At 49.8% G+C, this 27,816-nt stretch overlaps 1 protein-coding gene across 1 annotated transcript; it reads right to left on the bottom strand.

Moving 5' to 3' along the window:
* Window positions 1-27,704, bottom strand: LOC102576032 (C-signal). Its single transcript, XM_006276131.4, has 6 exons — window positions 27,535-27,704; window positions 26,401-26,452; window positions 6,417-6,604; window positions 4,471-4,629; window positions 3,308-3,418; window positions 1-2,145 (listed from the first exon to the last, which is right to left on the bottom strand). The coding sequence occupies exons 1-6, from the start codon at window positions 27,676-27,678 to the stop codon at window positions 2,032-2,034; spliced, it is 768 nt and encodes a 255-aa protein (XP_006276193.2). The 5' UTR covers window positions 27,679-27,704; the 3' UTR covers window positions 1-2,031.
* Window positions 27,705-27,816: the final 112 nt, after the last annotated feature.

Genomic DNA, 27,816 nt, shown 5'->3' with positions numbered 1-27,816 from the left:
TTGTAAATATTAAGCAATTTATTTATTAGTGCTTCAATGTTTAATTGTTGTTTATGCTTCTCCTTTACCTTAGATCACACCTAAGAGGTTATCAGTTTGTGAACCCTGTAGGCACCCCGGTAATTATCCTCATACCAGCAATTCTCCTTTTGTGTAACATATAGAGTTGTTTTGGTAGCAACTTGTAATTTGTATCTGCCTTTGTTATACTGTATTCTGCATATAATCAAACTATACATAATTAAATATTTGTAAATAATTATATATGTGGTTGCAAAGGGTTTGCAAGGGTAAAAGGGGCCCTCCCTGATGGAAAGCCCCATTTAGGCTCCTAGGAGAGACAAGTGAGGCCTACATTATTGGGCACCCCAGGATTCCAACACTTGGATGTGGCACACGGGTAGCATCGTGTGCCAGGGTTACATCCTGAGAAGCCTGTTCAGTCAGGAAAGGGCCATAATGAGAGTGCCTGGAATGTTAGTCCCATGTTACCTGCCAATTACAATCCACTGAGTTTATTTATTTGGCACTTGACCCATGAGAGGGAATCACAGAGGGACACAATGGTACACAACCACCACCACTGCCAACACACTTAAGTCAAGGGGGAAAGAAGTGACTAGTAGAGAACTAATCCAGAGGTGACCAAAATACAGTCCGCAGGCCAGATCTGGCCTATGAGGCCATGTCATTTGGCTCATGGGGCTCCCACCCAGGTCTGGAGATTTGGCAGTGTAGAGAGTGGTGGCAGGGTTAATTGCCTCATCCTGCCACTACATTTCTCGACCAGGGGAAACCCCACAGGCCAGATCCAGAGCATGGAGTCATGTCACCTTGTCTGTGGGGCTGCCTGCAGGGCTGGAAATTTGGTGACGGGAGGAGCGTTGGTAGCCGTGGCTGTGGAAGCTCTAGCAAATAAGGCGGCCGCTGCCAAATTCCAGCCCTGTGGTGCAGATGCCACAGCGCTGTACTCTAGATCCAGCCTGCAGACTAGCTCTGTGCCACTCTTCTGCTCAGTGCTGAATGACTTCAGCACCACTGATTTAATTAAAAGGTGGGGAGCTTCAGCATTCAGGAAAGGGCTGACGGAGGAATCTCCAGGGTGATGTCAACATGGCTGAATGAAGGAGAGGAAGAGACAGCTAGCGGATTGGGTTGGGAGAGGACAAGGTAGGACTTGGAAACAGAAGAGAAGGTGGAATGCAGGTGTGAAGATCAGGGATGGAAGTGACTGGGAAGGTTCTGAGGAAGCTTCTTTTTGGCAGCCAATAGATCAACTGCATGGTCCCCAGTGACTGGTTCAGCAGCACATCTGTGCATAGCAGTTCTGATAGATCCTTTTTACAAATGGAGAAAAATCAAAGGGTAAAGTTAGGTGGGAAGGACCACTTGGGAAAGAGCAATCACTTTGGTGACAGGACAAATTGTCAGAGTGGCAGCACATGCTCTAGAAGCCAGGAAATAAAGACAGGAGATAGGAATGGGAAGGCAGTACAAAATCTCTGACTTGCTTCATGGGCTGGGACCAGACTGGAGAGAGGCCATGTATGGGTACATTGCAGGTGCTGGGACAGGCTCCTGGCCAAGGAGGTACCAATTATTCTTGAAAGCTGCACAGGACATAGGATGGAAAGCAACATTACTAATCAGGGATTTCTCACTGTTTGCTCATGGACAGAGAAGGCTTGTGAAGCCTTGTCAACCAAAATAGAAAGCAGCAGAAAGAGAGAGGCAGAATCATAGCGAATAGAGCATTTGATAGCCATTTGGAAAATGAGTTAAACTGTGGAATTAATCCAAGATTTGCAAAGGTAGATGACAATGGGCTGTGCTGAAGGGAAAGGAAAGACAGAAGGTAATGGGACCTGTGAGGAAGAAGTTTGCCAAGAGCTTGAAACAAGAGAAAGGGATGCAATGGGAGACCCAGTGTGAGAGGAAGTCATAAGCTGAGGGGATTCCAGGAGCTGTCACCCATTCAGCCTTGTGTTCATGGTAACAGCATCTGTTGCAGTCTTCAGGCCAGGAGTGCAATCACCAGGGCAGTGTCTTGCCTTCCCAGTCTAGGAATGCTCCAGTTGTTGCCTGTGAGAGGCTGGAGATCACTTTCAGGATGCCCTGCACACTGCACTCAACAGTCAGAGGGGCCTGTGGATGGAAAGATCAGTACCTGAAGCAAGAGTGTCTGGAGGCACACCAAACTACTTTCAGAGTGCTTGGTGCTGCTGGGGTAGAGGCTTCCCAGTCCAAGGCTCCTGTACCAGCTCTAGCAGGGACAACGTAGCAGCAGCCATGGTGGCTGCATGGTGAGGACACCCCCCCCACAGGGCCTGTCATATTGGCCTAAGGCTAGGTTTGTGTTACGGGAAGGCAAAACAAAGCTGCCCATCACAGGGAAAGAGCTGGATCAAGATAACCCTCTCATGGATGCAAGCTGGTCCTGCCATAGAAGACTTGCCCACCAGCCCAAATTGTCCCTGGGTGATTTGTTCCTCACTGACAGCTTCCTCCCACAAGATGATAGACTGGCAACGAACCCTTAGTGCTGTCATGATTTTTCCATTATTATATATTAGAGCCCCCAAGTGCTGAAAGGACCCAGCTAGCTCCAGCTAAGTGTGTATGATAGGACCAAATTTGCCCCTGATGAAAGAGTGTTGGACAGAGAAAGGTAACAGGGATGTTTGGTCCAGTATTACAACACACCATGCCTGATTTGAACTGTCAAGGCCTCCTGAGTCCCCCTTAGTCACACACAGTCAGACCTTACTCCCCAAGCAGGCTCCATGGATTTCACTGAGATTACCCAGGGAGCAAAGCACTTGTCTGTGTGTGTGAAGAGGACAGAATCTGGCCCTTAGAGGGGACACTAAGAGGCACACTTGAGCTGGATCCTTTTGTGCTCCTGGCATGGACTTCGGCTACATCCCCTGTGGGTTAAAGACTGGAGCTGCATTTCTGTTCTTTCCTGGCTTGCCTGTCTATGCTTTCCTGCAGGCTCCATTGCAGTCTCTCTTAGTATCAGTGTGTTGTCATGACTATTGCGGAGGTGAATCGAGCAGGAGCAGCTCAACTTAGCAGCCCAACTTGTATATTAGGCATTCCCTAGGTCCGGAGGCTTTAGTCACATGACAGTGCTTGCCCATCTATGAAATCATGGGCACTGCAGGGAGGATGAAACCTAAGCTCCCTAAGTGCTTCATTCCAGATGAATGCCAGAATGCAGAGCTGCTCATCTGGAAGTGTGCCAGGAGGAAAACAGCTGAAAATCCCTAGAAACACACCTGCCTGTCACCACTCTGGATAGTACCTTTTCAGTGCCCATGTCAGTTTTCACCCAGCCTGGATGGATTGCAGTACACAGGACCCCAACTTCCTGAAGCTCTACAGCCAGGCACCTTGTCACCATGTTCAGAGCAGCCTAAAAAATAAGCCACATGTCTGCAAGGGCTCCTTCCTAGCACAGTATGCCAGCCAGAGGTCAGGGAAACAGACAAACTTATGTTGGGAATGGAGGCGTGTTCTTAAGCTTATGAGGGTTTAGAGTTTGGACATCAAATTTTATTATGAAAAAACTGTCCATTGGAGACCAGCCTGTTCCTCCTGTGAGGCCATGCTATCGTATTTCCTTCAAGAAAGACTGGGGATATTTAGGTTCTTGATTTGAGTCTTCCTTGGATCAGAGTTAATGAGGAATGACTGCATTCATTTACTGGAACTTCTCTGGAATTATACTGGTATAACCAACTGGAGTGAACTGGGAGACACACACACAGGGGCAGATCCAGGATTTAGCAAAGGGGGATGCAGGAGCAGCCATCTGCATAGTGCTCCCAGTCTCCTTCCACAGGCGTGGGCAGACCACACTGAGGGAGCCTCTGGAGATTTTTTAAAGTTGTCAAAGCAGGTAAGCATCCCTGCTCCCTCTGTGTACTCAGAGGCATGTCCCCTTGCCTCCCCTTCCACCCATTGTCCTCCAGTGGCTGCTGCTTTCCCCGCTGTTTTGGAGCTGTTCCTGCCCTCTCCAGCTTGTCTAAGTAGGGGCTCGTCTTAATGGGGAAGAGCAGCAGCAGCAAGGGGTACAGGGTGGGTTCCACAACACTGCCCTTCCCCCCCAAGAGCAGGCATGGGAAGCTGCTGCCACTGTGACTGCTCTAGGTGAGCCCAGTCCTCCTGCAGCCCAGATGGAGCAAATAGGAGCATCTCTAAAGATTCCCCAGGTCTGTGGCAGTGGGGAAACAGCAGGGCAGGTGAGGGGACAGAGGAAGTGGAGGGAAGAGGATTGCCGCCTTCTTTTAAAAAGTCCTCAGCAGCATGATCCAGTCCAGAAGGGAGGTGCAGCCACAGCACCACATCCCTTCTGCCTCATTTGCCTTTTAGTGTACCTCCACAGGGACTTGTCTTGAAGGCTACCCAGGTATCCTGATACTTTCAAAGGAGGAATGAAAAGGAGAACTCCACCAGGCAACTTACCTTGCTGGCCCTGTAAGGGTACATGGGGGCTTGCAGTATTCCTAAACCCAGTTCAATGGAACCCACTAAACTGGACATGTTGATGATTGCTGCCTTACTGCAGCTCAGTCCTTCCATGTTGGCTTCCTTTGCTGCCTCCTTCAGCAGGGGGAGAAATTCCTAACACAAATTAAACCACAAGTCATGGCTTTGCCAGCATAGTAAAATAGATACACACACTTGAATATAGAGAATGCTGACAGTCTACCTCACTTCTCCCTGGGCTTGACTGATAGACTAAGGAGAGCAGAAAACTGTAAGACAAGATTAGAGTGATAGGAGACAAAGGTGATCCTGGCAGCATCCCTTGGGTAGACTCCAGGCAAGAAAGCTGGGAAGCAGAGGGCCAGTAAGGCAGAAGTCAGAGCAGATGGCATGTTTAACTGAGGTGTAGCCAGAGGTTGAGGTGGGGGAGGTGTTTGGGCAGTGAGAGCTGGGGGGAGGCTGTTTATAGTCTGTGACTTAGCGTAAGAAATGAGATGCCTGTGGGATAGAGGGAGGGGGTCCTGCCATGAGAAAATTAAGGCTGCATTTACACGAGACGCTGAATGTGCAGTAGCCCGAGACAACTGTGCAGTAACGTCGCTTGGCAGAAACTGTGATGCAATGCTACTGCGCAGTTGTCTCGGGCTACTGCGCAGTCAGCATCATAAAAAAGCAAACACAGGAATCAGGAAGCCACTCCCCATTCAAGGGACATGCAGGGAGACAGCATCAGTTGTCTCAACATCTCTTATCCCTGAGGCAGTGACTGTAAATCCTGAATGTTCCTCTCATCTGGTATTTGGCCTTGGCACTATGAACCTATGGAGATGACCTTGATGCTCTTTGGTACTTGACTTTGACACCTGCCTAGCCTCAACTGTTATTTATTCTGTTTGTGGGTAAAGGAGATAATGAACAGCCTCATGACTCATACTCCCTTTTCCCTCTTTATAAGACTTGTTATAAATGATAGGCAGCTTCAGATGCCGAGGGAACCCCAGGTGATCCAAAACCTTGACGTGGTAAGTACCTCTCCAAACATGCCCCAGTAAAGTAAGTGCCAAGGAGCCTTAGAGGTGGATGATGTGGGCAACTGCTCAGGGCACCATGTTCAGGGGGAGGCACCCTGCCCTGCTCTGGCCAATCCCTGCCACCCCACTTCCAGTCTCTGCTTAGGAGGAACTTGGTATGGGCTGCTGGCTGGGAAGGAACCAACCGTGAAGCCAGAAGCCCGCACCCCAGCCAGGTCCCTGCAGTGCCACCATGGGGGTCAGGGGAGAGGGGTGCAGCAGTGCCACTCATTCAGCTCCTGCCTGCTGGACGCCCTGGCCTAGAAGGCAGGAACAGGCTGCACTCTGCACCAGTCAGTGCAGCCCCTGCCCCCTCCGCACCCATCCAGGCCAAGGAGAGGGGCCCCATGTGCAGCCACTGAGTCTGCCTCACCTGCCCCAGCCAGCTCTGGCCCTCCCTTGCCATGGGCAATGACCACAGGGCTGATCCTGGTGCTAGCAAGCATGGTAGGTGAGGGCTGGGACTGGGGCCAGGGCTGGTGCAGGGAGCCCCTGCCTGCCTTGGGCTGCCCATGCCACTTCCATGAGGAGCCATGCTAGTGGAGGGTGCTGGTGACATCCATGTGAGACTCTGCAGACCACTGTTCCCCACATTGTTTCCCCTTCAGCCATCTCTCTCTGCAGCTCGGGCTCCAGGCAGTCTTTGGGTCGGGGGGGGGGAGGTGGAAAGCAGCAGAGCCACAAGAAACGGTGGGGAGAGGAAAGCAGACATGATGACCGAGGCAAGGCCGAAGCGACCCCTGGGGCAGATTGAGGAAACGTTCTGGGCTGGATGAAGGAGCCATCAAAATACAAGTTCACCCAGGGCACCATTTTCCTTAAGGCTGGCTCTGCCAAGGAGGGTGTACATACCTTGGCCACCTGGAGAGGACCAGCCACATTGGTACTGAACACAGAGAGCATCTGCTGCGGTGCCACTGACTGAAGTGAGTCATGGGAATTGATCGCTCCATTGTTGATGAGCAGGTTTAAGCCCCTTCCATTCAACTGGGACTCCACCACCTGTACAGCTGCTTTTATGGTGGCCAAGTTTACTGCATCTGCAAGGAAACAAAAGGGTGCAGAGGAGACTGTTCAAACAAAAAATAGCAGTCACACCCTCCACAATATTCCAGAGGGACTGGCACCATAGTGACCTCATGCCCTGACTCTCTGCAGGGGAGGTGACTGGTTTGCTACAGCCAGCAACTGGGGACAAAGTTTAAAACCAGGCTTAAGACAACTCTAGAGAATTTGCTGAAGAAAGCAGTCCTACATTGGTGCCAGGGAATAGATGAGACAAGGCCTAGCAGATGGTGGGACTGGACCAACACTGCTGCTTCTGAAGAATCAGTAGATGCAGGGGTTTGACACCCCTGGCATGGTAGGAAGGATTCAAGTATGAACAGTGTATGCCCCTGGCGGCTGGGAGGGCACAGTGGTGGCAGGAGCATGGCGGGAGTGGCGGGATTGGCGGGAGCCTGGCGGCGGTAAGCTGGGAGCTCCTGCAGACGTCACTGGCACTGTCGGCAGTGGGGGTAGGGGTGGCAAGTGCCGACCAAGGGCCACTGCTGGTGGCATTGGCAGCAGCCAGCGAGGATCGTGGACCACCTGCAGATGCCGCCGGTGGTGTTGGCAGCGGCATGGCAAGTGGCGACTGCCTGCAGGCACCACTGACACTCTCAGTGGCACCTTTTTTCAGGTGGTGCACCACCATGCTCAGGGGGTACACATGCATCCGCATGCACCCCCTACATGTCGCCCCTCGATTCAAGAATGTAAGAACTGCCATGTTCTGGGTCAGACTATAGGTCCATTTTGCTCAGTACCCTGCGTCACAAAGTGGCAGAGAGTGGATGCTGAAGGGACAGTGAACTGGGTATGACCAGGGCTTTTTCCATTGTTCCTCTCTGGGCACATCTATGCATGTTATTAATGTGATTTAGACTTACTGCACAGTAAAATAAGGTACAGTAAGCCATCCCTGGAAACATGTCTACATGTGTACCCTCTCCGGCACAGATTTGCTCCTCATGGGAGTAGACAGATCCAGACATGCTCCTACTCTGCTCTGCCCCCTTGCAGCAGCCAGGGGGAGCTTCAGGTAGTTGCTGCAGGGGCGGGGTGAGGGGAGCAGGCTCAGGCTGGTAGGGGGCTCCAGTGGGGGCAGGCTCAGCCTGACAAGGGACAATGTCCTGGGAGCCTGTGTCCAGTGCACCATGGACACTTCCTGTCCTCCCCTCCAGCAGCGTTGGACAGGGCACCATGTCTGAGGCACTCATGGATCACCTCCTCCCCCCACAGCAGGGTGCCTGAGGGGCCATGCATGGGTCTCAGAACCACAGGGCAACCCCAAGACCACGCACACTACAGACAGTTTCAAGCAGCAGTTTGTATTTCCCTCCCCAAGAACAGACTCCCTCCCACTCTCCCTCCCCAACAGCAGACCCCACCCCTAACCCCACCACCACTAAAGTACCCTCTTCCCTGTACAGCTACATAAAGTGTGGCGTGTGACCTCCCACGGGGTGGACAGTGGGGTGGAGGCACCTACAGGGCAGAGCCCAGGGAGAGGCACACAGCACCCTAGCCTCTGGCCACACCACTGCAGGTGTGGATGCTGTGGTGAGGCTGGCAGGCTGGGGGTGAGGGAGGCTGCTGTTCAGGCTGTGCTGCCTGCTCCCTCTCCTCCATCATGGGGCTGGGCCCAACAGGGCCCACGTGCGGTGCTGACCCCACTGTGGGCAGCTCCCACTCACAGGGCTGCATGGTGTCTGAGAGAGTAGTGCCCCAGGTGGGGGGCCTGGCCATGGGAGAACCTGGCTCAGGAGCAGGGGCGGGGGATCCTGGCTGCTGCAGCTGGTGCTGCACCTCATCCCAAGCCCACTGGAGAGCTTGGTGCCGGGCAGCAGGTGGTTGCCAGGGGGACAGCAGAGCCGGGGCTATGGGCTGGGCTGCCAGTGGCTGCCAGGGGGCCTGCAGAGCTCTGGCCAGAGACTGGGCTGTGGGCAGCATGAAGGTGATGGACTGGGCCAGGATGGTGTCCAGCACCCAGCAGTCCTCCTTCGTGGCCTCCACTGCCTGGACCACCACAGCAGCCTGCCGCTTCTGCTCCTTGAGCATCTTCTCAAGGAGGGCAGTGTGCCTCTCCTCGAAGGTGAGGAGCCTGTCCTGGAAGGCATGGTCATCCGGTCTCTCTCCCACTTGCGCTCCATGTCTTGGGCATGCCAGGCCCGTGAGTTTGCCAGCCACTCCTCTGCCACAGTGACCAGCCAGGCCAGCAGGGTGTGGTCTTGCATGCACTGCTGGTGGAGATGGCACATGCAGAGGGCGCTAGCTGATGGTGGCAGCGTCTTTGCAGAGTCATCCCTGCCGGCAGCTGGTGCTTCTCCCCTGTGTGCCATTGCTGGACCTGCAGAGCAAGGACAGAGAGGCTCTTTGTGAGAGTTTGCAACATTTCAGAGATAATATGCACTGTACCAAGGGGCTGTGCGCTACCTGGGCTCAGATTGGAGGTTGTGAACGCAGAGGTGCCTATGATAGGTTGGCTGGCTCCTGCCACAGGCTGAGCCCTCTGTCCCCACTCCCTCCACTTGCTTGGCACTTGCTGCAGGCAGCCTGCCTTTCTGGACCCCTACCCGAGGTAGGGCAGGGCTGGCTTCTGCAGACAGCTGCCATGGCAGCTCAAAACCGTCTCCCCCCCACTTCTCTACCTACAGGCCAGGCAGTTTGCTCCTGTGGTGCCAGGCCTGCGGTCCCTGCGGTTGGGAGGTGAGGGGCTCCTGCATGGCTGGGACACATAGCTGGTGGCATGCCCCCCACTCCTCCTGGTAGTCCCCTTCAGAGAGGCACCTTAGGCCAGGGCCTCCGCTGTGCATGGTGCACCCCAAACATGCCCCTGCTGAGAGTCCCCTGGGTGTGCCATTATAGACTGTACAAGTGCACTGAAGGGTACCCGACCCATTACGCCCTACCGCTGCTGGTTGCCATGGTGCCCTGAGCACAGCTGAGAATCTGGTGTGGGGCCCTGAGCTGCAATGGCATCCCAAAAAACCCCACACTTCCCTGCAATATGTGCTGCTGCCTGGAGGGGTATCTCTGCCTGTGCTATGAGTACCTGACCCCCATGACTGAGGAAATCACCATTGCCATCAACGAGTTTCTCTGCATGTGACAGGCCCCTGGCTGCCTATCTGGGAGGGAGCTGGCTGCTTAATAAAGTTTTGCACTGCCTCCCGTCTCCCTGTGTGTTGTGTGTTGAGGGAGAAAACCCCGGGAGGGGGGCAGGTGGGGGGTTCACCCAGGCAGTGGGGGTGGGGGGCAGAGGCAGGGAGTGGAGGGGGGAGCTACCCACACCTATGGGGCCCATGGCTCCAGGTGTGCAGCCTGGGGGTGGCTGGGTGAGCTGGTGTGGGTACGGGTGGCTGTGGCACCCCCTTCCCCCTCCTCCTTGTGTGGGGCTTACCAGACTGGCATGGAAGGCGGTCTTGGTGGTCCAACTCAATCCCTGCTGGTGGTGAGGTGGTGCAGCTGCCTGCAGTGTCCCAGGGTGCGGAGGCATGGCACTTGGGTGCTTTAGCAGTGACCCCTTCCCAAGGAGGAGCTGGAGCTGGAGCTGGAGCTGTTCATGACTGGCACCATTCCCAGCCTCTCCTCCCCGCTGTGGCTGCATGCCCAGAGTTGGTGGTGCAGGTGTTGGTGTGGGCTCTCTGAGCTGCCAAACAAGGCCAGGGGTGGGGAGCACACCAGGACTTTCTGCTTGTGCCCTGAGGGGCCCTGCCCCACAAACTGCTCTTCACTGCCAGGCCTTAGCAGAGGCTCTGACAGGCTGCCTATGCTGGAGTAGACATGGTATGTCCAGGGTCCCTTGTGACAGGGTGGCCATCAGAGAGGACATTCTAGTTTTCTGCTACTCTGTCCTCTGTTGATAAGAAACCTGATATACATAAAGGCATCCGGTTTTGTATCAATAGAGGACAGAGGACAACTGCACTGTCCTCTATGATGGCCACCCTACTCATGAGGAGGACCACCAGGTGCTTTACTGTGCAGTCTGTAATATTGAGAGGCAGCACAGGTGTGTAGGAGTCGTGCATAAGGACTCATGCATGTAAACTTTAATCTGTTGAGGAGGGAAAATCCAGGGGGGCACTACCTGTAAGTACCCACTTCCGCGCTTTGTTTATATGATTATTCTACCCTAAGTGCAGGATACGGTACTTGTCCTCACTGAATTTCATTTGACTAATTTCATACCACTTCTCCAGTTTATCAAGGTCATTCTTGACCTTAATGCTACCCCCCAGAGTGACTGAAACTCCATTCAGTTGCACTCAGGTGCACTTAGCCTCATCTTTTAGATTGCTAACAAAGGTTAAACAATATTGGACCCAGGGCCAGACCTTTGGGAAATCCCGCTTGAAATCTCCTCCCAACCCAACCATCCACCATTGCTGACTGCTCTTTAAGCATGATGATCCAGCTAGTCATGTTTCTACCTGACAATACTTTCATCTAAACTGTATTTATTCAGCTTTCTGATGAGATTGCCATGGGAGACAGTATCAAAAGCCTCACTAAAATCAAGGTATATCACATCTGCTGCTCCCCCACCCCTGTACACAGAGCCCAGCACTTTGTCAGGGAAGACAAAGAGATGTTTGAGCATCCATCAATGATGGGACACAATGCCAGTACACTGGATCGGGGTCAGCAACCTACAGCTTGTGGACCAATTGATTCTGGCCTGCAGACATGGGGCTTTGACAGTATTCAGTGGTAAGGAGCTTCAGCTGCAGGTGCTCTCCCACTGCTGCTGCAGGGATAAGAAGGTGGTAGCAAGGTTTTAGCCCCCACCCTTCTCTGATCTGGGGTAGGTCATCCTGGCCTGCAGCCAGAAAAGGTTGTCAACCCCTGCTCTGGACCATTGGGAAGGCTTCTGACAGGTCTTCTCTAAACCATTTGTGGATAGTTATTGCTAGGTAGGACAGCCCTTACATACAAACACTTGATTAGCTGTCTCCCAGATAATGAACCAGAGGCTCAGCTCATAGCTTACAGATGCTTTGATCCCCAAGTAAAAGGCCAACAAGCAGCCTCCTTGGGAGAGAGATTTGTAAGGAATGGGTAGGGCACTGTAAGGGGCTTCTATGTGGGGAAAGCTCCTAGAAAGCAGCTCTGCAGCAAGTTTTGGCTCCTCTGATTTATTCTGGATTATTTTTGTTTATAGAAATAAAATTGTGCCTGAAGATGGGAATTTTATTTGATGCCCCCAACTGGCAGTGAAAAAGCTAACTAAGTGGATTTCCCTGGAAGTTCACTATAGGAGGGAGCCAGGGAGCAGGATGTTCAGTGTGCATGTGTGCGCACAGGGGTATTTTTCTTTCTTTGTTTTGTTCTCTACAGCCTAGGTACCCTCCAGGAAATGCAGGAGGCATAAATGGAGACTGGATCAGCAGTTGTTACTTGTGTAGGATGTGCCATGTTTGTGTTCCTCCCACGGTGTGTCTATATGAGACATTTACTGTAGAGCTGACTAATTAGCTCAGCAGTAAAACATCACCATCTACATGCGTGGTGCTATTAGGACAGAGTAAACTAATTAACTCTGCCATAGGATAGTACAGCCAGACACAAGTACTATTCTATAGTGGAGTTATTTACTCCACTGCATTGCACATGCAGATGCTGATGGGGCTGGCTGGGGCATGAGGGTGCTTCAGTGTGGGAGCTGCCTGCCAGCTAGACCTGCACAAAAACAACCTCATGCCCCATCCAGCCCCTCCACAGCATGGTGATCTGGGTTGGAGCAGCCCTGAGCTGGCAGGCTGACCACAAGGGCCTCCGGCCAGCTGGGGCTGCTCTGCCCTGGCTCAGCATGCTGCAGTCCCAGATGCACATGCAAATGTGGCACCCTGAAGCAATAAACTCCAGCAGAACTGCACCAGAGTTTATTCAGCCACATTAATTTCATGTGTAGATTTTCCCCCAGAGAGTCAAGGTCACTTCATTGGTACCAAATATAAGCTGGTATCCATTTTGGATGAAAAAATTGAAGGACCAGATGTACAGGTATCCACGTGCTTGCTATCAGGGAAAATAAAGATTTCCTGGACTGGAATAATGAGAAGCTGGCACAAGAAAGGCTAAAGAGAAAAGAAAAGAAGTGACACTATTTGATTACTAGAAGAATGAGGGCCCTCAGAATTCAAGAAGAATAGATTGAAGGTAGTTACCGCTTTCAAGCACTGTGCAGTGGAGCAGTTGGGGAAACAGTAAAGGTAAAGATGACAGCAGGTAGACATGGTGCTGTAGAAGGACAGACTGAAGGATAAAGAGACCCAGGAGGGGTGGAAACTTTTGAAGGGCTCAGCTTGGTGACATTTGTTTCTAACCTTGAAGACAAAAAGAAGTTCTTTAAACGTTAGTCAGAAAAGAAAAACCAGAAAATATATTAGTCACAAAAGCTACTCTGAATAGATATTTTTAAAGTGGAGTTACCACTTTTATTGAGAGAGATTTATCCAAAGTTTATTATCGATTTTAAGGGTTGCATTGAAACTGCACAGGAAATTAGGTAACAAGGGTTTTTACATGTACAGTTTTCATCTCCTGGATTTCTTTGGTAGGAACCAAGTAATACTTTTAAGGTTTTTATCTTTTCATGACAGGCAGTCACCATTAGGTGAATAACTAGCACGTACAGGACCATATCACATTACTTTGTGTATCATTTGAAGGAATCTTTAATACATGATAGATCAAGTGTGGCCAACCTGCAGTACGTGTGTTACAAGTGGCATAGACACTGAAAGCAGAACAGATCAAGCAGGGAAAGGGGATGGAGTGTCACTTGGTGATGGTGGGGGGCTTACTTTGCAACACATCTGCCAAAAACATTGGCTTCTGCGGTGATACATTAAGAACTAGAACATTTGCTTTTTTATAATGTAACTTGCTGTACCTGTCCTGTGCTCCTCACTTATAGATTCATAGATTCATAGATGTTAGGGTCAGAAGGGACCTCAATGGATCATCGAGTCTGATCCCCTGCATAGGCAGGAAAGAGTGCTGGGTCTAGATGACCCCAGCTAGATGCTTATCTAACCTTCTCTTGAAGACCCCCAGGGTAGGGGAGAGCACCACCTCCCTTGGGAGCCCGTTCCAGGCCTTGGCCACGTGAAGAAGTTCTTCCTAATGTCCAATCTAAATCTGCTCTCTGCTAGCTTGTGGCCATTATTTCTTGGCTCTCTGCTAGCTTGTGGCCATTATTTCTTTATGCCTTTCTAATCTCATGGAGCTAACTGCGGTCTTGCGGCCCGACAGTTTGACCTCTGGCACCAACTACTGAGACCACCGATGCTTGTCTCCTGCCACATCTTTGATGGAACTTTAATTTTGGGGAATGTTGTTAACTCTGGCTCAGCAGTATCATGTTGGATCTGATCATTAGCACGAAGTCATAGAATCATAGAAGTAGGGTCGGAAGGGACCTTGTAGATCTTTGAGTCCGACCCCCTGCCTGGGCAGGAGGAAAACTGGGCTCAATTGACCCCAGCCAGGTAGGCATCGAGCCGCTTCTTAAAGACCCCCAGGGTAGGAACCAGCACCACTTCCCTTGGAAGTCAGTTCCAGATCCTAGCCGCCCTAACTGTGAAGTAGTTATTTTGGATGTCTAATCTAAACCTACTCTCCAACAACTTGTGGCCGTTATTCCTTGTTATCCCGGGGGACGCTAGGGGAAACAAGGTCTCCCCCAAACCCTTCTGGTCCCCACTAGTGAGTTTATAGATGGTCACCAGGTCCCCCCTCAGGCTTCTCTCGTGGAGGCTGAACAGGTTCAGGTCCCGTAGCCTCTCATTGTAGGGTCTGCCCTGCTGTCCCTGGATCATGAGGGTAGCCCTCCTCTGGACCCTCTCGTTGTTGTCCACAACCCTCTTGAAGTAGCAGGGCTGAAGAAAATGGGTACCACAAAGTTGGGAACATAAGGGCAGAAGAAGTGGCAGTTTGTTTTTGTTCTCCTTTTCATTAGGGTGAGAGGGAAGTCACCCCAGATAGTGCATTTGCAACTATCAGGACAACATGCCAGGAAAGGGACTGACTAGGATTAATGGTAGGTCTGTGCCAGGTTCCAGCCAGGTGAGGTACACCCAGGCCCATCGGTGATATTGACTGGCCAGAGCAGATTTAGACTAGACATTAGGAAGAACTTCTTCACAGTTAGAATGGCCAAGGTCTGGAACAGGCTCCCAAGGGAGGTGGTGCTCTCCCCTACCCTGGGGGTCTTCAAGAGGAGGTTGGATATGCATCTAGCTGGGGTCATCTAGACCCAGCACTCTTTCCTGCCTATGCAGGGGGTCGGACTCGATGATCTATTGAGGTCCCTTCCGACCCTAACATCTATGAATCTATGAATACAGAGAAGTGCAAGGTGCACGTGCACCCCCTGAGCATGGCGGTGCATGCCCTGCAAAAAGGCACCGCTGACACTGTTGGCAGTGCCTGCAGGCAGTCAGCAATCCCCACTGGCCACCGCTGCTGCCAGCAGCACCTGTGCTTGGTCTGGTCGGCATTCGCCACCCCCAGACAGTGCTGTCACTGGCTGGAGAAGCTCCCTGCTCACCACTGCTGTGCTCCTGCTGCTGTGCTCCCACCGTTGCCAGCGCAGCCGTGCCCCCCCCAGCTGCCGGGAGCACGTGCCATTCATGCGAGGTGCTCCACCTCAGGAAAAGAAACCCACATCACACTTATAGGCTCAGCAATGCTACGCTCACTAGCACCACAACCAAAAGAGACTTGGGGGTCATGATTGACCACAAGATATGAGCCACCAATATGATACTGCAGCTGGCAAAGTGAACAAAACTTTGGCTTGCATCTACCGATGCATCTCGAGCAAGACCCAAGATGTCATCCTCCTACTGTACTCAGCCCTGGTGAGACCACAGCTGGAGCACTGCATCTAATTCTGGGCTCCACAGTTTAGGAAGGACGTGGAGAAGCTTGAAAGAGTCAGGAGGAGAGCCATGCACATGATCAGAGGGCAAGAGTACAGGCCTTACGAAGAGAAGCTGCAAGCTATGGGACTCTTCAGCCTGGAGAAGCATAGGCTCAGGGGTGACTTGGTGGCAGCCTATAAGCACGTTAGGGGTGTGCATCAGGATCTGGGGCAATGCCTGTTCACCAGAGCACCCCAGGGGATGACAAGGTCCAACAGTCACAGTCCAACCGTCTTTTCCGAAGATTCAGAGAGCTTCGAATCGATTCGGACCTTTTAACCGGTTCCCTGATTCAGTTTGAATTTGGAGATTCATCCACTGAATTGGGCCAAATCTCCTCCGTGTCGAATTACCACCTGAAGTTTCGCACAGCCCTAATGATGACTCCCTGATGAGGCTGTGTGGTAGCATGGGTCTTTGATAAGATGATTGGACCGCTAATTCATTGTGGGTATTGATTTTGATTTAAAGAAACAAAACAAAACTGGCTTTTGTTTGATGCTAAGGTTGGATTTTATATTGAGTTTGTAGTTTTGACTTTTGTTTTAGAATTTTACTTCTGATGTATATAACGTAACTTTGAACGTAGTTAAAAAGCCTGGGCATGTGTGGGTAATTAATTAAGCTTGGACTAAGTTCATTTTGGAGCTATTTTTTTAAAGACTACGCTGGTGGTCTCCTGTCCCAGATATAGAACTGGCAGCTCTATCAGCAATATTGTTTGGCCCTGACCTAGGATTACTTCTTTTTACTTAGCATTTTACAGGGCATGCTAGGTTAGCTGATATAAATTTTATGGCACTTTTACTGTACTTTTTATGGCTAGTATTTTAGACTGATGATTAGGCAGTTATACTCATGTCATGATAAGCCAAAGGCCCTTTGCCTTTCTTTGTTGTTGTTGCTAATAGATCCTTTTGGACTGGTTCATTTATAGCTTGAATTAAATTAAACAGATTGACATGTTTATCCCTAGCATTGTGAAACACACAATTATCCTAGGTGGTAAGACAGGACAAGAAATTATTTTTATGTAGCTTGAATTTTTGCATAAAAGGAAAGCTGACATATTTGTTTTCATAGCTGACTGCAAGGTCAACAAAACAGCATGAATTTTACCCCATGAACTGCTGACACAACTAAAACACTTGAGATGTTTTTAAATATTGTCTTCTCTCAAAACATCATTCTTTATTTTCTTGGCATGAACAGCAATTTGTTTTTGTATTTGTAACATGGTAAGGCTTGCTTACAGATATCAAGTACTTACAAGAACATTGCAGGAAACAACTCCAGAACACAAAAGTGTGCTTCACCCTCCTACTCCTCCAACCACAGAGAACAATATAAGCGCTTAATACTAGCAGGCAAATACAGCAATACTTACTGGTAGAGCTGCTACCTACCTGATGATCACAGTATCTTAGATGTTCAACTCAAGCTGTTTGTTAGGTGACTCTGTGTATGTGCCATTCACAGCACCTGCTTGCAATTCACATTCCTGAACCCAACCACATAGGTAATTTCTGAATACAGGTGTTTCACAACAGTTAGACTCACTTGATGAAATGGCTGCCATGGAGGAGGAAGTGGTGTCTACCCTTTGCCCAACAGTCTTGTGGTTAGAGCACTTGCAGAAATGTGGGTAGACAACAGTATGGAATGGACAGGAAAGACAGTAGAGAAGCTTCTTTACTTGGTCAAAGAATGTCACTGAAGCAGAGAGGCCATAAAGGAACCACTATATGATCCCAACTGACTGACTGGCATTTTTAACCAATCCTGTGAACACAGGGCAGTAGGCAATGGGCAACCTTTAAAAAAAAACATTTTTCTTAAAATAAATAAAAATAAAATTATTTTATTTTATTAAACCAAATCAAAACCATTTTTCTTAATAAATATTTGAGAACAGCAGCCAACAGTTTTATTCTTGTTGTGACTCTCAGGAACACAGGTGGCCTACCACCCATACAGGGTTCCAAGACCTGTGTTCAGTCATGGGATCAGCACTGGTAGCTGGATCAAGATTATCAGTGAAGACAGGGCTCACATCCTGCAGGTTAAGGATTCACTGTGGTCACAGTATCTGCTAGTCGCCTTCTTCTTTTGAATGGCTTTAGGAGCAAAAGCTGTCATCACAGTTTTTAATTCCAAATTCCCTAGCCAGACCAAAGCCCTGCTGGAAAGTGAATGTAACTCTAGGATGTTGCCCTTAAACTTGTATCTGGGGCAAGATGTTATTATGTGCTCCATGGTTTGGTCAGGATTTCCACAGTCGCAGCCAGGTGAGGTTTTTTAGGCACCATTTGTACATCAGGTGGCCACACCAGCCATGTCCAGTGCATATCGTATTAAGGATTATCCACATGCTCCAGGGAAGGTTGAAGCCCAGTTGTTGCGTTGTTGGGTTGGAGGCAAAGTGCTATTTGGAAAAGTGTTTTCTGTCCAAGCTTTCCTCCAAGATTCTTCAGTGTTGTGGTACAGGAGGTGCTCGGTTCATATTCAAAAAGGTTTTCATGAGATCATATGACGAGCTGGGAGATCTTGAAGGTCTCTGTGGATGGGAAGGTCCAGATTGCCGCTGATTCACATTATTTCTCTGTATGTTGCTGCATTCTGTTGAGTAGTAGGAAGAGTAATGTTTGAAAGTACTGGTAGTCACCAGGGGCAACCCATAGGGGGTGCACGTGGGTGCACATGCACCCCCTGAGCGTGGTGGTGCACCCCCTACAAAAAGGCGCCACTGACACTGTTGGCAGTGTCTGTGGGCAGTTGCTGTTCATCACCCCACCACTGGTGGTGTCTGCAGGCAGTCTGCGATCCCCCCACTCTACTGATGACAGTACCGGTAGTGTCTGCAGGAGCTCCCCTGCTTACCGCCGCCGCTGCTGTGCTCCCACTGCCGCTGTGCCCCCCCAGCTGCCGAGGGCACGTATCGTTTGTGAAGCAAGGCATACATAGCTGGAGTGGACAGTGACTGGCACAGAGGGCCACATTCTGCACAGGTTTTGAAGCACCAAAAAAGCTGAGTAGTAACACATTGTTCAGTTAGTTGGGGTTTGCTATAAATACCCTCACTTGTCCAGAAGAACTTCTTTCACTTAAAATAAAGCCAAATCTTTTTGACTAAAAATGTTCCTCCCACAGCAACCCAAACACAGCAGGGACTGGGCTATAGCACCAGGAACCCTTAGGAGAAAAAGGACCAGTCTACTTGCATGACCCCAGCTAAGAAAATATCTAGCAGTAAACACCAAAAATGGTGGGAAATCTGATTATTTTACTGTTTTACTGATCCACAAGCTTCTTTAACTCTTCCCTTCTAGGAACAGATGTCAGGTTGTACAAACTACTGATCATAGAAGTGAAAGCAGTGGATCAGGGACACCCTACAAAGCTGTTCATTTAGGGCCACACCCTTTAAGACTCAAGAGTGGCCATTCCTTCTCCAGACTGCTGTGCCCTCCCACAGCTGGGGGAGATTTAGCTCCATACTGAGGGGACCTTGGATAATAAAAGACAGTCTGCTTGGAACTAGTACATGAGTTGGCAAACAAAATGAAGGAAACAGTAGGTAGAGATTTACTGTTAACCAGTGGTGACGTGCAGGGGGTGCACAGGGGTGCATGTGCACCCCCTGAGAGTGCTGGTGCACCCCCTGACTGGCTGCACTCACTGCTTAGGCAACAGGCAGGGGGGGCAGGTGGGAGCACCAATGTCCCCTCTACAAGCACCAGCCGGAGAGTGCAGCACTGTGACGCTCCCAGAAGCAGCCACTTGCGGAAGCAGCTACAGCGATAGGCCGCAGTAATTGGCCACAGGGGGGTTACCCCCCCACTTTGGTCGGCGGGATTGGCCACTGGGGGAACCTTCCCCCTGGTTGCTGAGTGGTCTCTAGGGGGGGCATGTACCCCCCATGACTAAGGGGGCACCAGTTGCCCATGGTAGCCACTGCACTGGAGGTGATATCAAATCCAGAAATAGTTTTCATTACTGAGTAGAGTTGTGTGTCAAAGAGTTTGATATGTTGACTTGAGGCCCAGACGGGTGAAGAGTACTTGGCTATTGAGAGGGTGTACAGGCAGAAGTGCAGAGGATGGTGGCTTTTGCACCCCAGGTTGTGCTGGCAAGCTTTCAGGTGTTCACTCATACCTTTGTTTTGGCAGTCTTTCGGAAGTGATACTGGTAGGTTAGGGAGAAGTCAAGGGTCACCCCAAGGTAGGTAGGAGTTGGGTCATGATTTGTGGGAGAGGGAGAGGGAGAGGTAACAGGTCTGGAGAATCGTCAGGGAAACAACCCCTGTCCCAAACCCTCCCTTTTCATACTTGGAGGAGGAAAGGAACATCCAGCAGCCTCATGTGGGGGAGAGGGTGCATGCCAGCTCAAGATGGGGCCGCACAGTGTAGGAAGAGGAACTGCCAGCTCAAGTCCCCAGTTCAAATCCTGCATGGGACAGTTGGAGGCAGTGGGGTGGGGCAGGCCTGAGAGTCCCTGAGTGTGGCAGACATGCACAGTCTCTGCCCTGATCTAGCAAGGGAGAGAAAAGGGGTGGCACTGAAGGCTGGGAAGTTAACATTTTGTGGTGGGGAAGAAAGAAATGCAGTGAAATAGAGCAACATTAAGAAAACAGAACAAAGAATTAAGAAGTTTTATTGAAGCCACAGAAAAAGGCCAGGAACTGTTTATTCTTATTTTGTTTAATTTTCCTTGAACCCAAATTTTACCCCGAAGAGATTCTCAGGGCTAAGGTGGCATAAGGAAGGGGTACAGGGGATGGTAGAGCCCCGTGCCTGTGACAGCACATTTCTTCTGTTTGTTTTCTTGTGGAACATCCTCCCAGAAGTAAAAACCATTATTAAACATCAAAGTTGTGGCAGGCAAGAGATTTTCATCTGGGAGGGGCTAAACAGGGGTAACATAGGACCTCTTTTTCCCTATAAAGCAGAAGAGGAAGACATCATCACATAAGGGCCATAAGCTCTATAGCACCTACAGTCAACAATGTGTTAGAGTCTGTGGCATGTTGAAGTCCTGAGGACCTATCAGCATTTCCTCTTCCATAGCTGATCTCCCATGACTACCTATGGGAACTGGTTGGGGGATATACTGGTTGGGGCTGGCCCTGCAGCTTGGAGAGCAGCTTTTGGATGATGAGTCAGGGGATGGGGGGAACGGGCATGGCAGGGTGAGTATTGAGGCCCCCTGGTGAGGGAGGAGTGGGGCTGGGACTGTGGCAGGCAGTGCCAGCTGGGGCAGGGCACGGGACAAACAGCTCGTTCAGGGGAGTGTGGGGACGCGGGGCAGGCAGCTCCCGCCGCTGCGTGCAGTTGTGGGCAAGCATGGAGGGGCGGAGGGGTGCCCCCAGATCTGTGCAAAGGGTGAGGCCAGGCTGCAGCTGTGGGCTTGCCCAGGGCACCAAACTTCCTTGCTACAGCACTGACAGCAACTACATACAGTTCTGTCTTTTGTCTTACTTTTTTTCACTACCTGCATCTCCTGACTAACCACATCCATTGCTCTTACTCAGAACTCCCCTACGAGTCCAGCTTGAAACAGAATTCTGCTTGAAACAGCCAGGCTGGTTAAATATTGCACTTCAAGCATTCTTACACATTTGCAGCAACAATGCTTCAACGTTAGGGATATTACTGCATGATAATCAGATTTCACAAGTGTATTCTCAGCCACAGCATGGATGGGAAAGGGTACGGGCTTCTTTGAACTGAACAGATTTTTATTTACTGTACCTATTTTGGTTAATGCTTTCTTAAGTTCTGATATTTTATATACAGAAAAACAGTTGGAGATTTTTCCTCCCTAATGCATATTTTTAATTTTTTAAAAATTACTTTTATTATTTTAGGATTTAATTTATAGATCATGCTGGGTATGTCTACACATGTAAATGTGGGGTGAGATTACTGTAGAGTAATCCCACCCCAGGCAGATGTCTACATCTGCAGGGATGCAGAAGTAGATCTGCTGGTTCTGGTAGCAGTCTGATCCCGCCCCCTCCAGCCCTGTACCAGCCCCCTGCAGCAGGCGGGGGAGCTTTGGGCTCCCGCTGGTGGCTGGGCCAAGGCCTGGCAGGTAGCTCTGTGTCAGAAGACAGCTGTCTCCTGGTGGGGTCTGGGAGATTGCTCCCTACCCCTGGGGAGCTACTTGTTGCCAGGACAGGGACAATGTCCCCCTGTCCTGGCAGCAGGGAGCTCCTGGCCTGGGCTGCCGGATCAGGGGCAAAGGACTTGGAAAGAGCTTTAGGGGAGGGGCAGGTCCCAGCCCCTTGCCCTGATCTGCTGGTGGGGTAGCTAGTGGCAAGCTCCTGGCTGGGTGTGAATTCCCCACCTAGCTGCGGCTTGCTGCTAGCTGCCCCACTGGTGGGTTGGGGCAGGGGGCTGGGACCTGCTCCTCCACTAAAGCTCTTTCCAAGCCCTGTGCCTTAATCTTCCAATCAGGGCACGGGGCTGGGACCTGCCTCTGACCAGGACAGTTCCCAGGCAGCGCTCCATGATTGCAGGGTAGGTTCTGGAGAGCCTGGTTCCCTGCCCAGCTCCATTCTCCACCTTGGGAGAAAAAACCTGCAGCATGCTTATAGGCTCGGCAGTGCTATGCTGGTTAGCACTACAGATGAAAGGGACTTGGGGGTCATGATTGACCACGAGATGAACATGAGCAATGTGATGCTGCAGCTAGTAAAGCAAACAAAACACTGGCTTGCATCCACAGATGCTTCTCAAGCAAATCCCAGGACGTCATTCTCCTGTTGTACTTGGCTTTGGTGAGGCCACAGCTGGAGTACTGCGTCCAGTTTTGGGCTCCACAATTCAAGAAGGATGTGGAGAAGCTTGAGAGCATGCAGAGGAGAGCCATGCTCATGATCAGAGGTTAGGAAAACAAACCTTATGATGAGAGGCTGAGAGCCATGGGACTCTTCAGCCTGGAAAAGCACAGGCTCAGAGGTGATCTGGTGGCCACCTATAAGCTTATCAGGGGTGCTCATCAGGATCTGGGGGAACGTCTGTTCACCAGAGAGCCCCAAGGGATGACAAGATCAAATGGTCACAAACTCCTCCGTGACTGTTTCAGGCTGGACGTAAGGAAGAACTTCTTTACTGTCTGAACCCCCAAGGTTTGGAATACACTGCCGCCGGAGGTGATTCAAGCACCTACTTTGAACACCTTCAAGAGAAATCTGGATGTTTATCTTGCTGGGATCCTATGATCCCTGCTGACTTCCTGCCCCTGGGGCAGGGGGCTGGACTCGATCTTCCAAGGTCCCTTGCAGCCCTAGTGTCTATGAATCTATGAGTCTATGAAACAGGCTGGAAAGCCTATTCCTTGCTCAGCTTCACAATCTTTGAGCTGTGCAGGGAACATGCTCTCAGCCTGTTCCCAGTTTCTGCTCCACAAACATTATTGCAGAGCTGCAGCTGGGAGCAATCTCCCCAGCCCCGACTCTGTGAGTTAATTTGCTACTTTTATTTACAAGTAGCGAATTTACTTGCAATTAAAGCAAACTACTGCACAGTAAGCATCTGCACATGTAGATGGTGATGCTTATTGAGCAGTAATTTCATTTAATCTTGAGTAAAGCATCTTGTGTTGACGTGTCTGTTGTGTGATTTAATTTATTTTAAGCAAAAAAGAACATTGGCTGTCAGGGTTTAGCCCCAAAATAGAAAGCTCATTAAAATTATTATGCTTTATTCTCACTGAGGGCTTCTTGGCCAGCAAACTGAACTTGTCTTAGCTTTTTACTCCTTTTACTTAAAAGTGCCTTGTTCCTTCAGTTAAATACTGTAAGCAAGTTGTTAGGCTATGAAAGACTCTTTAAAAGTAATCAGGCCATACCTGATGGCCATACCTCTAATCATGGATGTCACTAGCCTGTACATTAATGTTTCTCACCATGAAGACATTGCTACCCACTTGAAATACCTGCATATTTATATTCAGATTTACAATCACAATATATTGCATAAATCATCCATTCCATCCTTACCCACTAGAACTTTATTTTTAATGACCAACCCTACCTCCAAAATACAGGCTCAGCAATAGGCATAAAAGATGCACACCCTTTTCCTCCAATATGTCAACCTCTTCATAAGTCATCTTGAAGAGGATTTTTTTAGACAACCACACCATCATACCTTTACCATACCTGTGATACATAGATGATATTTTCATCATATGGACTGAATACTTGTAGTTGCTTCTTGATTTCCATCACAGTAGGTGCGTCTGCACATGCAAATAATCCTGGAGCACTTTACTCCTGAGTAAACTACTTGAGGGAAATCTTTCCTGGGCACATGTCTGCTAGTGCAGGGATGAAGAAGCAGATTTGCTGTTCCTAGCAGCAGACTTCCCCTGCTCCCTGTGGCCCTGCAACCAGCCCCTGCAGAAGTCAGGGGAAGCTCTAGGCTGAGGCAGGCTCTGCCACTGAAGCCCAGGTGGGGACAATGTCCCCCTGTCCTGACAGAATGGAGCTCCCAGCCCCTGCTTCACAATCACAGGGCTTGGGCTGGAAGATAAAGATCTCCCAGTGCCAGCCCTGCAACCACAGAGTTGACACTAGAAAATAAGGATCTCCCAGTCCTGGCCCCACAATTATGGAGCGGGAGCTGGGAGCAACTTGCTGCCAGAGAAGGGGGACCTTGTCCTCACTTGGGCTTCATTGCCCTGGCAGCAGGCAGCTCCTGGTGGTAGGGAGCAATCTCCCACCCCCTGCTGCCTGGGAGCACACTTGCTCCCAGTCAGGTGTCTACATGTGCACTACTGTGCAGTTACTGATCACAAGTAAATCTGCTACTTGCATTTGCAGGTAGCAAATTTGCTTGTGATTACAGCCAATTACTGCGCAGTAAGCATCTGCACGTATAAACATGGTACTGCATAATAATTAGATCTACAGTAAAGCATCTTTTGTGTAGATCTGCCCACTGGGCACATCTACATGTGTGCTTTACTGGGCGCATCTACACATGTATTGGGCTGCACAGTTGTTACTGCATAGTCATTTAGTACTTGCTTAAGCTACTGCACAGTAGTGTCGGCATCATGGTTTATGCCCACCAATGCTACACTGCCATAACAACAAGCTACCACAACATAGCTCATTGCAATGGTGACGTAGTGCCTTGTGTAGACATGCCCACTGTGGAATAAACTAATTTTATCCACAGTAAAGTGTCACCATCTACATGTGCACTGCCATTAGTCCCATCAGACACGAGAACTATCCTACACTGGAATAAATAACTGCAAATAAATTAATGTGTAGACGGTTATGCAGGCAGAAATTGAAACCAGTCAGCTGAGCCATCAGGGAGCCAGGATCCTGCCTAGTGCTGAGCCTAAACTGCTCCACATAGGCTCAATTTGTTCATGTCACCAGGCTCACGTTTAGATGCTGCACCTGAATTAGTTTACTCTGGGTCAAATTGTGCCAGAGTAAATTCAGTCATATTAATTGCATGTGCAGACGTGCCCAGTGTCAACAACTATTACCCTTCTATGAAATTCTCCCTTGAATATTCTTATACTAACATCACCTTTCTGAACATTACAATCCACATCCAGAATGGCACCCTACAAAGTACTATATTTAAAAAAAAAACCGTATGGACCACCACACTTATCTCCACAAAACCAGTAATCTTTCCATTATCCCAACACACCAAGACAGCCATAATCTATGGCCAGGCTATCAGATACCACCACATTTGCCCTAAAAATACTTTGGATACCATGATCAACACATCCCACACTGCAGCAATCAAAATCCATGCACCCTAGACATCTATCACAAAATGCGGTATGTCTCATTCAATGCAAACAATGCCACCGTGGAATCTATGTGGGTGGAACTAAACAAACACCGTGCTCCAAAATGAACTTTCATAAAAATAATAAAAGAACAGAAGCACCCAACACCAGTGGCAAATGCTTTTCACAGAACAACCATTCTCTCTCTGACCTCACAGGCTTTGTGCACAATACCCTCAGAATATGAACCCATAAACAAAAAACTACAGTTTTACTGAACACTAAAAACCAAAGACTAAACCAGGGGCAGGCAATTATTTCAGCTGAAGGGCCGCTTAATGCGTTTTAGTGAGCTGTCAAGGGCTGCATGGGTAGCTCTGCCCCCTTGACTGTTGTCCCTCTCCCTTGTTGCCATATTGGGACTGGAAGTCCCGCCCCCTAACTTTTGCCACCAGAAGTCCCCCCTTTTGCCCCCCAAGAAAGACTCCTTTTGGGAGGGGATTGCCATCTCAGAACAAGAAAAAAACAAATCATACGCTAGAAGTCAAACACTTACTAAAACATATTTTAATTTTATTACAAAATATGTGTGGCCAAGCTCTGGTTTTGGCTGGTGTGCACTGCTGCCACATATGCCACCCCACTTATTCTTGGCATGGGTTTTTTTTTGACCCCAGGGTCTCCCAGGGTCAACCCCTCCTCCCCTCGTTCCTCCACACTGCAAGGTAGCAGTGTGGAGAATGCCTACATATGCGGTTTGTGGCGCTGCAGATGGGTCTGTGGCACCACGTACCACATGCCCACACCCGTCTGGATGTGGCCTTAGGGGTCAAGTGGCCATTGGTTCCTTTGTGGCGATAAGAAGGGCCTTCGCAGATGAATGGGCATAGAGCACTGGATCCAGGCCACTTGGGCTGCCGTCTGGTTGGACTGCACCTCCTATAAGGTGTGGTAGGCTGACAGCAAGCTGACTACCCAAACCAACCCTTGCCCAGCAGGGTCTCCAAAGGCTGCAGGAGATAATAAGGCCACTGCTCTACTGAAGGTGCAGACCATATAGTGCAGAGAAGAAAATCATTGCTTACCCAGCTGGATCAGCCTCACATTGGGGTACTTGGCAGCCAGGTCTCGCAGGGTCTGAAAACAGCAAGAAAAGGAGATGGAATCACAGGACTAAGGTGGATATTGGCACAATCAATACTTGGATTTTTTAACTGGTCCATCCTAAGCACATGCTTTTTCCCTCACCCCCACAGGATGGACAGGCACCCACTAAGTTGGGCAGTTGCCTCCTGCCAGAAATTTACCAAGCCAGATCTTTAGCTGCCATGAACTGATGCAGCTGAGTGGAGCTATGATGATTTATATCAGCTGAAGATGTGGTGCTTTATTTTCCCTCATCCCTAAGTTTTGGTGTAATAAACTCTAGAATCAGCCAAGCTAGTATTACTTTTGCACTTGCCAGTAAAATCTTTTCTGCAGGGCTCCGTAGTCCATGGGAACTAATGAATTTAACTCCTCAGTGCTATTTTCCTAGGACTAGTGTCATAAATTGCCTATAAATATTAAGGGTTTTGGGAAAAAGGTTGTCAGTAAGTCAGGGGCAAAAGGAGAAGGCTCCCCACAGCACTGGGAGCTCAGTCACAGAAGTTCAGCTTCCTACTGATGATCATTACAATCCTTTGTTTCAGGTTATATTCTGCAGCTATGCAGTTAACAAGAAAGATGAAAGGGAAATGTAACCAGGGTCAAAATCTCTCCAGGCCACAGCAAGGAAAGGGCCCTCAGGAAGCAAAAAGATGGTGGGGATGACACCTAGTCTAGAGCTTAACTGTAAGCTGAGTGGTGGTTATCACTAGCCCTTCTTGCATGCCCTTTTTTTATTTCATTTAGTCAGGACCTGGCATTGAACTGGAGGCCAAACAGTAGGTGGGAAGGGGCAGATCATCACTGATTCAGGTCATCCTTAATGACATGCTTGACAGCTGTTCTTGGGACACAAGTGCCCAGCCAGCAATTACTTGAGCCATCTCTGAAACTGCTCAGTGGTTTCCCTGAGAAGCTCCAGGAGAAGGGATGCCAGGGAAGCCTGGGGGTGCTGGATATGCAAGTCCCTCTGCCCACACAGCTTTCCCTGGGATTGGCTCCCCAAGCCATCTATTCTCTCCACCTCAACCCCCTGGGCGCACCACAGTATCTGCCCCTGTTCTCATACAAACCTTCCCTCCTGGTCCCTCAGGGTCACGGCAGGTTGCAAAGATATACTGTGGGGGATCTGGACCCTCTGCTAGCTGCCTCACCAGCTCCAGCCCAATGCCCCGATTGGAACCAGTCACCAGGACACTTTGTGCCAGTGGAGCCATCACTGCTTCTTGTACTTCTTGCAAATAGACTTTGCCCAGCACAGTTATAACCTGTTTCGGGTAAATATTAGCCCTCGGCTCCACAAGGGGAGTGGCTTGTAATTTTGCTGTGTTCTTTCTTGGCTGTTTAGAGATGTC

This window comes from Alligator mississippiensis, chromosome 10 (assembly GCF_030867095.1).
Source record: "Alligator mississippiensis isolate rAllMis1 chromosome 10, rAllMis1, whole genome shotgun sequence".
NCBI classification, from domain to species: Eukaryota; Metazoa; Chordata; order Crocodylia; family Alligatoridae; genus Alligator; species Alligator mississippiensis.
This window is presented reverse-complemented; position numbering and strand designations above follow the sequence as displayed.